The 13,380-nt window shown below is 43.6% G+C and overlaps 1 protein-coding gene across 3 annotated transcripts in view; it reads left to right on the plus strand.

Annotated features, from left to right (window-relative positions):
* Positions 1–13,380, plus strand: part of SFXN1 (sideroflexin 1) — a 35,538-nt gene that overhangs the window by 10,352 nt on the left and 11,806 nt on the right. Inside the window, exons 1-4 of one of the 3 annotated variants that reach the window (XM_042880789.1) lie at positions 5,129–5,164; positions 9,516–9,629; positions 12,351–12,525; positions 13,128–13,298. In XM_042880789.1, coding sequence (XP_042736723.1) covers positions 12,362–12,525; positions 13,128–13,298 — 335 coding nt within the window. In that variant the 5' untranslated portion in view covers positions 5,129–5,164; positions 9,516–9,629; positions 12,351–12,361. Of the gene's footprint in view, positions 1–5,123; positions 5,165–9,515; positions 9,630–12,350; positions 12,526–13,127; positions 13,299–13,380 lie in introns of those variants that run through there. The other 2 variants (XM_042880788.1, XM_042880790.1) reach the window with 2 other exon arrangements.

Consider the following 13,380-nt stretch of genomic DNA (forward strand, 5'->3'; position numbering starts at 1 on the left):
GGAATGGAATGGAATGGAATGGAATGGAATGGAATGGAATGGAATGGGATGGAATGGGATGGAATGGAATGGAATGGGATGGTTGGAAGGGACCTTGAAAGAACATGCAGTCCAACTGCCTGACCTTTTCAGGGCTAACCAAAAGTTAAAGCTTATTAGAAGAGCATTATCCAAATATCTCTTAGCACTGATAGGCACAGAGGCAGTGTTTGATCTGTGTTTTACTGTCCTCACAACGAATAAATTTGTCCTAATGTCCAGACTGGTGCCAGTAGAAAAATAAGAATCCAAACCAAGGTTCTGGCTTTAGTCTCTTCATTCCTCCTGTCACAGTTTCGACCAGAGCTTTTGATACACCCAGGGATCAGACTGGATTACCCCAAACCATGACACAATCCCAAATTCATTTTCACCCTACCTTGTCTGCATACTTTTTCTGTTCCAGCCCTTGTGCCAGTCTGGTCGCACCAAGTAGAACTGGTTCATCTCAGTAATTCAGTAATATCTGGCTCTTTGCAGCCTGCCTCTGTGTCCTTGGCTTTTCCCTGCCCTGTGTTGCAAAGAAAGAAGTTGCTGTAACAGCAGCTCCCAGAGCAGTGTTTAACAAGCAGTGCTTCCTCTGACTGGAAATGTTCCCTGCATCCTATCATCCATTTGTCAAAATCCATTTCAAGATCAGGGACCTCAGTTGCCGACAACAGACCTCAAAGCCAGTGAGCTGCTCACACTCCAACCCTGCGAGTTTTAGCAGCTCTGAGCTTGGAACACATCAGGGTTTGGCTGCACCAGCACAGCTATTCTCATTCCCTAATGCCTTTCTAGAAATATCCCAATGATTTCTATTAGCTGTACTCGATTTCTAGTAATTCCAACCTGTTTTCCAGGAGTTTTCCTCCGCTCTTTAGGAATTTCTCATGGCTTTCTAAGGATTGTGCATTTCTTTCTAGGACTCCTCTACTACTTTTTAGGAATTCACCCTTCCCTTTTAGAAATTGCCCTCTTAGTTTTCCAAAAATTTGTAGCCAACTTTCTAGGAATTCACTTTTTGCTTCCTAGGATTCTCCCCAGTGCTTTCTAGGAATGAAATTTGTTTTTCAAGAGTTTCCTATAATTTTCTAGGAATTCCCAAAATCTTTCTAGGAGTTTCCTATGGTTCTCTTGACACTTTCTATATGTTCCCAAGAATTTTCCTGCTGCTAGGAATTTCTCACTGCTCTCTCGGTATTTCTACCAGCTTTCTAGGTACATTTATCATGCTGTGAGATGTTGATCCATGCTGTTAATGCTGTTGCATGCTATCAGGCTGGATCTTAGGAAAAACTTCTTCTCAGAGTGATCAGGTATTGGCACAGGCTGCTGAGGGAGGTGGGGAGTCACCATCCCTGGAGGTGTTCAAGAAATAGATGTGGCAGTGAGGGACATGGTCAGTGGGCATGGTGGGGAGTGCTGGGGATATCCTGGATGATCCCAGAGGTCTTTTCTAACCATAATGATCCAATGATCTGCAATAGAATATGGCATGCTATTCAGAGTTGTCTGGTGCTGTCTTATTTTGCCCCATGTTGTGTTGTCACGTTGTTCTTCACTCACATTTCTGCATGCCTCTCCATGTTCTGGCATGCTCCTGTGCTTGTCAGCTGATGCTGCTGCATACCTGGTCCTTAAAGGATGATCAAAAATCTTGTCCAGCACAGCTGAAGCAGCTGGGACATCCCATGGGATGGTGCTAAAGCAGGAGGGACCCGCACCTCCTCTTGCTCCATACTCCATCCATCAGCCTGCCTGGCTGAGAGCCTTGCTGCCAGCAGTGCTCCAGGCTGTGGACAATTCCAAGGGAGACATTTTTGGAATAACCACATCACAGAGGAAATGGCCTCTAGTCCTCCTGAAATTCTGCTTTATCCCTTTAAAGGTAGTGCTGTGCCCCTTCTAAATGCAGGATGGCTTTTCATGTTCTTCCTCTTGCTTGCCATAACTGTGCGTGTTTTCATCTAGATAAAGGGGAAAATTTGGTATGCATCAATTTAGCTTGGCACAATATAGCATGAGTAAGCTGAAGTTAGGTTCAGATACCATAAACGGAGCCAAAATCTTCAACTGACTTTGCAAGTAATTCTCCACTAGAGTTTATATAAGGGCTTATTACAATTTATGTTATCAAAAAGTGTTGTGTTGCTCATCTGTTGGACCATTTTTCCCTGGTTAATAGTTTATTCTTTGGCAGCTGAGACTGTTGGAAAATAGGGTGGAGGTTTTTGATATACTGACATGGACTCACAGAAATCTCTAGTTCAGAAAGACTTTGAATTTAGGAGACTGTACTGACATGCCTTCCAGTCTGGGGTTTGGATTTCCTGCATAACATTAATGCACAGTAAGTCAGCAGAGCAGAAGAAATGCTTTATATATATGGTTCACCCAGTCCCATATTGTGCTCCTGATAGTAAAACACAGCACAACGCTTTCACACGCACCTCCCATCAAGTGAGTGCTAAAAACAGTTCCCAGAAATGTGGCTGGGTTCTTCTGGCAAACCTCTGATAACAGTCAGCTTGGTGCCAAGGCCGGTTCCTAACACCATCCCAAGAGCCAGCTGCTGAACACACTCCAGCTCCTTGCTCTGCACCTTCAGAGCCGTCATCACACATCCTTTCCCACCCGCTGTACAACTGCCTTTCTCACGGAGTAGAAATATCTTGATACGTTCCATGCTTGCTGTTTGTGATACAGGGCTGCAGAAAACCTAGTCCTGCAGTGCCACTTACTGGATATCTGTGTTAATAACTGCAGTGCACAGCAGCTCTGTTTTTGTCATTTGATTCCCAGCGCCAATTTGAAATGGCAAAATACATAAAATTATTAGTGTGCAATGTAAATATTATGAATGCGGTGAAGCTTGAAGAGAGTGAATACAGTAAAGCTCATTTCTTAGATGAGGCAGCAGCTATACAAAAACAGAAGAGTTCCTGCTCTAATTTGCATAGGGAAAGGTTTGCTCTGCAGCAGTCTAGAAATTCTTTCAGGTGAAACACAAAGAGGGTTAAATTCATACGTAGTTCAACAAAGACAAAGGACTGAGGTACACCTGAAGGTTTGCAGGAGTCTTCTGGAAATAAGACGACTGAAAGGAACACTTCAGCAGGAACTAAGGTAGCACTGACTTCATGCATCCATTTCAGTCTCCAGAGATATGCTCCCTTAAGTACCATTAATACTTACCCTGTAATTTAACCCCAGTCCATATGAAAACATGTAAGAAGACACATACTTGAGTTTACTGACCAAATTACGTGGATTTAGTCTATATGACTGTGTGAGGGTTTTGGGAGGGAACGAAGACTTCAGAAGAACAAAGCTGTGTTACCCAGCTGCAGATCAATATGCTGCATCCCACATCGTGGGGTCCTCCCCTCCCAGTCCTCTAAGGCAGAGCTGGCTGGGAGCCACCACAGCCTCTTCCAGCCTGTCTTATTTTACTTCAAAGAGTCTGTGAGCGTGGAGTGTCTGTTTTTTGGCCTCTGCGTGTTGGTGAGCTATTCTGGCACACCAACAAGGTAACCTAGCACAGTTTGCAGAATATTCATGGGATGTAACACAGCTCCATCGCTGCACGCTTTTCCCATTCCCAAAAGACTCAATGTGAGATAGGGGATGACACCAGCTCACATGTTGCTGACTTATCAAATTATCATAACACTATCAAACTGAGACTCTAATGAGCTTTAATTGATTTGTGAAATGAGCTAGCAATCCATTTTGTGCATCTATCACCGTGTTCATCTAGGAGCTGGGATGTAGAAGGAATGGAAACAGCCTAATTGAGTATCCCTAGCCTTTTTTTTTTAATCTCAAATGACGGCACATCTCATAACCATCAGAGAAGCTATCAGATGGTACAAAGAGAAAACGAGGAGTGACCATAATAACCAAAAAGAATGAGACACTCTGTGATCCATTCCTCAGCCTTTTATTTATTTAAATCCACATTCATTTGACATTTTTAAGGCACCACATGCAAGAAAGTTTTCATCAGCTGGAAGAAATTTCATAGTAATACAGTTTCTTTTTTCTTTTTTCTTTTTTTTTCCCTATTTTTATTTTTTAGGATTAGGATCTGAGGGTGAATTATTTTTCTAAGGGTTCAGTTACTGTGGTTTCCTATGAGCATTTCCCTGCTGCTGGCTGTTTTCTGCAATACTTATTAAAGCTGGAGTAACGAAAATGAGAAAGTCCATAAACATCCATCTTTGTTGTCAAGGTTGCCTTCAGGCCAATGGTTCTTTTGCCTCTGAAGTTGTTCCTATTAAACTGACTGATGATCCAATTTGTTCACCAACCAAGTACTGCCATCTTGCTAGAGAAGTGGCCAATAATATTTCAAGAAGAAATAAAAGCTTTTATTCCGTTAATTATGAAAGTAATTTCACAGCCTGAGCCGCCTGAAGAACTCGAAGCCACATTCTGCCACGAGCTGCCAGCAGAGCAGGGCAGACCTGTCCCATCAGGGAGCTGCGCAAACCGGACACCTTAATGCCTCAAATAACCCAAAATCACAGAACATCCCAAGATGGAAGGGACCCACAAGGATCATCGAATGCAACCCCTGTCCATACACAGGACCACTCAAAATCCAAACCCTGCGTCTGAGGGCACTGTCCAAACACTCCCTGATCTCCAGCAGCTCAGAGCCGTGCCCGCTGTCCTAGCAGCCCGTTCCGTGCCCACCGCCCTCCGGTGCAGGACCTTCCCCTCACCCCCACCTGCCCTGCCCGGACGCAGCTCCACGCCGTTTCCTCCAGCCCCGTCGCTGCCATAGAGAGCAGAGCTCGACGCCGCCCTCCGCTCCACGTGAGGTGCCACGAGGAGCTGCAGGCTGCCAAACCTTCCCTTCAGCCTGCGCGCACGTTCTCCCCACAAAGGCAAAGAGCATCCCTGCAGCCCTCCTACTACACTTGGTCTCCAGTACAAAGCTGTATAAAGCCCTACACCTTGTTTCACTGCCCAAGATGACTGCTTAGCCGGCCGACCCCCGGCTCTCCGCCCGGACTCGCTGGGCGGAGCGGGGCGGAGCGGAGCGGGGCGGCCGCTCTTCAAGCCGGCCCCGCGCAACGCGAGTCTCTTCCGGGCGGCGGGGCGGCGCGGAGCCGGCAGCGCGCGGGGCGCAGTGAGTAGCGGCAGTGCGGGGCGCGGGGCCGGGCCGCGGGTGGAGGTTGTCGCCCTGCCCGCTCTGCCACCCCCGTCCTCCTCGGGGAGGATCCCAAGCCTGAGTTCGCCCCTGTTTCCTCAAAGAGGATCCTCGGGTTCCACGCCTTCTCAGCACCCCCGAGCTGCCCGCAGAGCCGGGTGCCGTGTCACAGGGCTGGGAGCCGGGGGTTCTCAGTAGGAGTGTTTATTTTGTTGCTATAATGATGAAGCAGGAGGGAGCGACGGCTGGTTTTGTAGCAGTTTAAAATTGGCTGTGCCGTTCCTATCGGAAATATACATATCCAGTAGCAACAAAAACTATGGCAGAAGGTCATGAACGTGTCTGGATACGGCCTGATAATCCTTCCTCAGCTTACCGTAGGGCTGTAGAGACAAGCTCGCGGCAATCAGCAATGACACAAAACTAGACCTTGAGTTAACCCTTCTTAGCTTTTTCTCTCTTAATGACGAGGAGGGGTCGGTGTGTGACACATCGCTGCGGTATCCATCCCGCGGTGTGAGCGGAGATGGCAGATTGCAGGCACGCGCTGCTGCAGCTCGGGCATCTGGAAACGGCTTCAATACAGAATGATGAAATCTCCCACCAAGTGACACGCCAAAGATGGCTGCTGTTTTGAGGAGAGCCCCGGCAGCAGGCACTACCCTTTTAACGCAGACTGCTGCGTCTGTTGCTAGGCTACAAACAGGATGTACATTTATAAGCAAAAAAGTGTCTTGCAGTGTTGCCACGATTTGCCTTCTCCAGCGCTCAATCTGTTCTTGTGATTGCAGAAGGAAGAAGCGTAGTGTAAAGATATATTTTTTTTTTAATTATTTTTTGTAGTCTAAATAGGTATTTACTGGATGGAAAGGCTTTGGGGGAAGGAACGCTTTGCAAGTGTGTTTGTTAGCATTTGGTGCATGTTGCATCATACTTCTCTCAGTGGTGCTTCTGTCAAACTGCGATAGCAAGCACAGTGCAAATAGAGGAATACCACTGCTTAATGATCCTGCTAAGTCTGAGAGCTGCTGTTTTGCCATCACATAGAAGTGCTTTCCAACTGTCCTGGCTTGATTGACATCCCTGGAGAATGCATTCATTGTGTTCTTTCCTTTGCCAGAACAATTGAAATATGAGTATAGCTGGGTTTGCATTTTTGCTGTTTTGCTGTTGCTTTACCAGAGTATTGTAATTTTAAAGTAGAATGGGTCACCTTTTACTGATCAGGAGGAAGTATGTTTCCTGTTTTTCTTTTTTCTCCTAAACCAACTAGCCACTGTTCTCATGGCGTTCCTCATGGAAAACAAAAATACTGGGTTTGTTTGGGCAAAGAAGGCCTAAAAAGGGCCAGTATGTTATTGGAGGAATAAAAGTGCCTAACAGAATCTTTCTGTAGTTTCTATCAAAGCACCATGAGAGGTGCTTCAGGAGAACTGAGCTCTGCAGTAACAAGCGAGTGGCCGTGGTTGCTTTGATTTATAAATGAGGCAGAGGAAGAAGAGAGCTGTTCCCCTCCCCATTTTGTAGCAGTTGGTTCTTTTCTGAGCCTAAGGCTTTTTCCAGCCTACATCTCTTGTTTCCCAGAACAGGACATTTTCACAGCCAGCTGCTGGGGGAGTGCTTTGAAGGACGGAGATCGAGGAGCCTAAAAGTGTCGCACCTTGTCTCTCTCTCTTTCTCTCTCCCCATGAATCTGCACCTCAAATGATTTCAGCAGCGCGTGGCTCCAACTTTAGAGCTATTCTGTAATAGGATTCTGATACGTGGGTACTGCTGACACCTTCTGTTTTTAATCGGTTTTCAGAGAGGGAAAGAAAAGTGATTTTGTTCTCCTTTTTCTGAAAAAAGAACACTTAGCTCCTAGCAGATTTTGTGAATCATGATCTGACCCAAATGCCTGAAGTGAGGGATCTAAGTAAGTCCTGGTAAAGGGTACCATGAAAGTTCCATCTTTCATTCAGCATTTGTGTTGGCTAGTTTATTCCCTTCTTCTACAAAGGCTACTTTGAGTTCTGTGAGTATCACGTGTCCAATGACGTATAAGTAATGTTATAAATGATTTGGTCTGAGGAGCTGAGATGTGAGATGTTGCAATGTTCATTATCACACCTGCACCGCTTTAGACACAGCCTTCTATTCTCTTGGCCAGCTGTTGTCCTCCCCAGCTCGGTGTTTGCTTGCTTTCTGGGTCTGCATGCAAGGGAGGTGAAAGGCCACTCTCATCTACAGAGTCCACTAAAATAAAGGAAGTTACTGGAGCTGATAATCTGGACTCTGGCCCCCATAAAACCAAAAAGGAACAGCAAATTCTGTATAGTGAAGCAGTATCCTATTCAAACTGAGAACATTTGCCAAAGGATCCCCACTCAAGAAAATCCAGGCCTTTGTATCTGTTCAGGAAAGCCTATTTCTGGGTGAGTTTTCAGGCTAGTATCTCTCAAAACATTCTCAGACAATATAACGCTTCTCAGCAATTGCAGGCAGTTCTTATCTTTTAGCCATTGTCAGAATCACCTCCCTGCTCTTCTGAGCAGTGGCAGAAGCTGTCTGCATCACTCAAGGAATGGATATTTTGACGCTAGGGATGCTTCTTGACTCAGAACAGTGACTACAGCTTTCAGAAACATCAGGATACTCAGTTGTGTCATCAAGAAATTTCTTTTTTCAGAGCTCTACTTTCAGCTTTAGGTTGGATATTGGAAAAAATCAGTGATGTGTCTGGTGAGGTCTTTTACTTGCAGAATGGATTTTTTCAAGATTTGGGTTAAAATACAGGATATAAGTAACATAAGGAAAGTAGCAAATCCAATTTCCTCATTCGAGCACTGCTGCCTGAGTGTGGGTCGCCCAGCTTGAATTCACCCCTTAGTTTATGAGTCCTTCAAGTGCACTGCTAGTCACAAATAGGGTTCACATTTTATAAAACCTCATCTTTTGCTTTCAACCACGTTTCTTTTCATCCATGTCAAAATGAGCACTCAGATGTCTGGGTTGCTCCAAACTGTCTCGGATGGGCCTTGCTACTCTTCTGGCTGTTGCTGCAGTGTGAGAAGCGATCTATGGCAGTCCGTGTGCTGTCTGAAATGCAGTTTGGAAATAGAACACTGCAGAGTGGAACTGACAACTCCTGAATCGGCATTTTTAAGAATTGTTGCAACTGCTACTGTTGACCTTTTAAACAAGGTTTAAAGTCTCCTGCTATTCCTGCTGATTCTGCAGCAAATCTAAATGCAGCCTTTGTACTAAAATTGTTGATCAAGCTTTTGTGGGTTTTATGTAATTATTTTTTAAGAGAGGCCAATCTCACTTCGTTCCAAGCCCTCTTTCCTTCCCATTAATGTCAGTTTACAGTGGGAACTTGCAGGCAGTTTCATCTTATCAAAGGACAGCAGGTTTAGGTGTGCTTAGCACTGGGGCATTCTGTTCAAGGTCACTTTCTGATTGGAAAGAGGAGTTGAAAGACACGGTCAAGAAGCGATTCAATTTCAAAGAAAGATGTTTGTAGAGGGTTATTCAGAATACAGAGTTGAAAATTTCTCTGCAGATGAAGGAAAGCCTTATTTTTGGCTGTGAATAAATAAAGCTTCAATATTTTGATGAGTTTGTAATCAAAAGAGTCTGTAATCATCTTGCTGGTCCTGCAGCTGAACTCCTGGCAGCATGTTCCAGCAAGCCACAGCCATTCCCATGTGGGAAGCTGATGAAGCACGTGATTGGAGTTAGCATTCTGAAAAGGTGCCTTGATATGCACAAATGGCTGCACTGTGAAACATGGATGGTCGCTGTGTTGGTGCTGGGGAGCTGCAGTGCCAGACTGCAGGAGCACAGCTCTGCCCACAGCAGCTGCAACAATCCGACGGTGCAGCCGTTCTCCGTGGCACTGGGAAATGGGGAATGCAGTAGCATGAATGTGCCAGAGGACTCTTGGTGCTTTATTATTGGATTAATTTGCTAGTATGAGGTGCTGCTAACATTGAGGTTTGCAAGTATATCTGATTCTGTTCAATATTCCCCATTTAGTCGTTTGAAACAGCAGAGATGTTATTTCTTACTGTGCGTTTTCCATGATATTGTGCTTCACTGTGCTATGTTGTCATCCGTGTCATTTATCCGCTCATGTGGTGCTGATCCTTCTGTGTTGTGAATGTGACCCCACGGTCCTGTTTAAGTGTGAATTATTTCAGCAATTTAATTAATGCCATCTCTCAAATTCTCTGCTAATGGAGTTGCTTGAGGAAGAGGGGCATTCAGACCAGATTGGGTGATTGTGGTGTTTACCTTTCCACCTTAAAATCTCAGGTGCTGCTAATTCAGTTTTCCTATTTTGCAGGTGTTCTCTCCTGTCACCACTTACCAAATAGAGATAGGTGTGGGAACAATAAATTCAAGTTATTAGTCAACCAAAAAAGAGGTGGCCTGCAGCAGCCCCCTGGCACTCAATAGTGTATGTAAAACAAAGTAAACCTTTTCACTTTCATTCTGGAAGATTTGTGCATTTACTTTCCCCTTCCACAAACTTGTCACTTATCTCGTGGTTCACTTGGGTTTATTTTAATTTGATTTAACCTCAGAGCCCTCTACTACTACTTATCACAATTTTATTATGAATATTTGGGTAATTTGAGCTTAAATCTTGGACATGCTTAACTTACAGTGAGGACTATTTGCCACAAGTGATGGTATTCTAAAAACATTTTGTTGGTGTACGTTTCCAATGCAGATCTTCCCTGGCTCTCCTAGACAAGGAGCACTCTAGCAGAGCAGTGACTCAGAGTCCCAAGACCAACAAACCCTGCAACCTTTCTACTTCAATGCAAGTTTTGTGTGTCACCAAACTGTATTTTTCCAGTGTCTGGAACTCGTTATGCTTCCTTGCTTGGACAGCATCCACTCCTTTGTGTGTGCACTGTGGTCTGTCCATGCACAGAGTCTTTATGACTTGAAACTCACTTAGAAAAGCATTGTGCCTACTGATAGTATTAAAGTGCAAGTCAGTTGTGTGAGTCACGTGATTGAGAAGAAAATGTTGTGTTCCTGAATGGTAGGCACCCGAGGCTTTGATCTCTTTTTGCACAAGAGCAAATCTTTTTCTGGGTGAATGCCAGTGAGACTGGAGTCCATGTGCTCTGCCTTACCTTTGTCAAGACCAGTCCTATCAAAGTCAGTGTTTTTTGTTCCTGTTGTCGTCTTTTTAAACAGACACAGTGATTTCAAGCATAAACTTTTGCTGTGGCACATGCCAAGGATCCTTTGTCAAAGTGTTTTCCTTTTTGCTGCTGCCATGCTAACCCTTGCCATGCAGCCGTGTGAAAGTATCTTTTTCCTTGGGATATGCCCACGCAGGAGGATGGTGTGTTGGTAGCAAGGTCAGACGTGCTCATGTCAGTTTAACTGGGGGTAAGGATAGGACACGGCTGTGGTTCCCTTCTCTGTTCTCTGGAGATGTACCTCCATCAGGGCAGGCTGAGTGACTTGGAGTGAAATTATACTGAATTAATCTTTGTTGTTTAGATTTGGGTTCATGGCACAAGTTTGGTATGCAATAAAAACAAATCACAGACAACGCAGTAATATATACAAAGCAGTTTTCAGCACTTGCTGATCAGTGTGAAAGGAAAGCAAGGACCTTCTTTTTATGGAGTGCTTTTTTAAGCATTTGTTGGACAGTTTTAAACAGATTGACATAAGCTGTCCTAAGTGGGTTTAATCCTTCCTAATGAAACTGATAACTTAATTATAAGGATATTGAAACAGACTGCCCTGCAAATACTTAGGTGATAGGGAAGTACTCTCAGAATGATTTCCCTGCCCTTTGCAGCTGTCACCATTTTAGTCCAGAAGATGGTCTGGTTTGCTTGTTTTTTGTCATGCAGTGTCTCTATTCTGGAGGCTGGATGGGGCCCTGGGCTGCCTGGTCTAGTGCCAGATCTGGAGGTTTGTGGCCCTGCCTATGGCAGGGGGGTTGGAACTTGATGGTCCTTGGGGGCCCTTCCAACTCAAGCAATTCTGTGATCCAATGATATTGGAAAACCCAGTGCTTTACATAATAGGCGTGTGGCATGCAGCAGAACAGGCATTTAGGCCTTTATTTCTGTAGAATTCTCTTCTCCTGTGACTAACAGATTTTTCCACTTAATGCAGAAGAAGAGGGATCATAGTTACATTTGAGGGATGGACAACTTCTTCAAGTTTCACGAATATTCTCTCCTTTTTTCCCTGTTTTTATTTTATTTTATTTTATTTTTATGCTGAAGATGCTCTGCATCCTTAGTTCCTTTCTTCTGATAATTCCTTTTTACATTCTCCACCATACAAGTTTCACCAAATTTACACCAATTCCTCAGGAGCCTTACAGCGTTCCTTAGGTTTGTTGGTTGGAGGTAAAGATCAGTTGTCAGAGTCATTTTGAAGTAAATTCTTAATTTTCTGGGCTTCAAGCCCTCTAAATGCAGAGCTGTGTTAGTTTGGTGCCTGTCACTGTGGATCTGTTACCATCCTTGATGTGTCATTAGAAGAACTGCTCATGTGTTCATAATGTGGCAAATTGTTGCATTATGTAATCTTTGATTCTAAGAACATGGATTTGGAGAAACAGCATTTACTGAAAATATTTGATGTTTGTAATCCTAATTTTTTTTTGCTTTGCAATGCCAGAGGTGTTAAGTGCATGTTGGTAAATGCTGCTGTGCTGCTGCTTCAGGCATCTCTTGAAAAGTTTAATTTCCCTTTATGACAACGTGTTCAGCTAACACTAATTCATCACTCGAGTAAAGCAAATTTCTGTTTAATATCTTGTTAATTAGTACATCTACTTCTTAGTGAGCTGCTGTACTTTGCATTCTACTCATCCTCAGATAATCATACTCTTACAGGAAGGTATGAAATGTATGAATGTTTTGGGAAGCAAGCCCAAAAATGCAGATGTTTAAATTCTTTAAGTTAGTTTATTTTCTTGTATGAATACTGATCTCATAAAAACTATGATGATGCCTGACATCATCTACTTTCTGTACTCCTTTAAAGCTCAGTTCTGCAAGATGTCTCTCTTTTTTTTTTTTTTTTTTTTGCTGCAACTAAAGCTGTTTTTCACTGTGGGGTTTTATCAGTTTGAGACATGTTAAGAAATAAGAATTCTGAATTGCAAACATTCATGTTTTCTTCACAGAGTTTTTGAAGATGTCAGCAGATCTACCGTTAAATATTAATATCAAGGAGCCCCGATGGGATCAAAGCACTTTCATTGGGCGAGCCAGTCACTTCTTCACTGTAACAGACCCCCGGAATATTTTGTTATCTGATGCCCAGCTGGAAAGCGCAAGAAAAATCGTGCATGATTACAGGTATGACAGCCACTTTTAGTGCTGGCCCAAAAAGTAATGACAGTGATAAGAATATCACCCTTGTAGGTTTAAAAGGAAATGTTTAAGACCCTGTATTTATTGCACCACTCTTCTGTCTTGTTTCAGAGCTTGAAACGCTGTCAGATTACTAATGAATGGGAGAATTGTCATCTGAGAAAAACTATTTAGCATTTGAAAATGTGGGAGTGTCTAGTTCTGAAAATAGTCAATAGAACAACAGTTTAAAATAGGCTTTCAAATGTATTTTTGGGGCAGTAAATCAATTAGTAAATCAAGCTAAATTTCCAAAGTTTCATGCTTAGTGCTTTTAGCTGTCCATTCCAGCTCAGCTCCAGTACTGGCTTGAGTCAACAGAACTTTGATGCTGGTTGTCAACTCAGCCTACACAACCACTGCTGGGAGTTTTAATTCTTCTTGTTTCACCAATTTATTTAATAGTTGAATACAAGCTGACTGTAAGGCTAGATTAAATTAGCTTCCTCTGATGCTAAGTTTTTTCACTGGAAGTTGCAGCATTTTATGTTTATAACAGCTGTGCTTTTTGCTGTTGTCTTGTTTTGTTGGTTTCAATTTGTTCCAAGACAAGGTATTGTAGCACCTGGATTGACTGAAAATGAACTGTGGAGAGCAAAGTATATCTATGATTCAGCCTTTCATCCAGACACTGGTGAAAAGATGGTCTTGATTGGGCGAATGTCAGCTCAGGTACCCATGAACATGACTATCACAGGTTGTATGATGACCTTTTATAGGTAAGTAGTGGCAGTGTAACACATGAAACATTTCCCTACAAATTAGATAAGTGAAGGTCAGTGTTATTGTCAAAAGAGCGTT

Source organism: Lagopus leucura, unplaced genomic scaffold (genome assembly GCF_019238085.1).
Source record: "Lagopus leucura isolate 7727_CA_CO unplaced genomic scaffold, USGS_WTPT01 Super-Scaffold_100027, whole genome shotgun sequence".
NCBI classification, from domain to species: domain Eukaryota; kingdom Metazoa; phylum Chordata; class Aves; order Galliformes; family Phasianidae; genus Lagopus; species Lagopus leucura.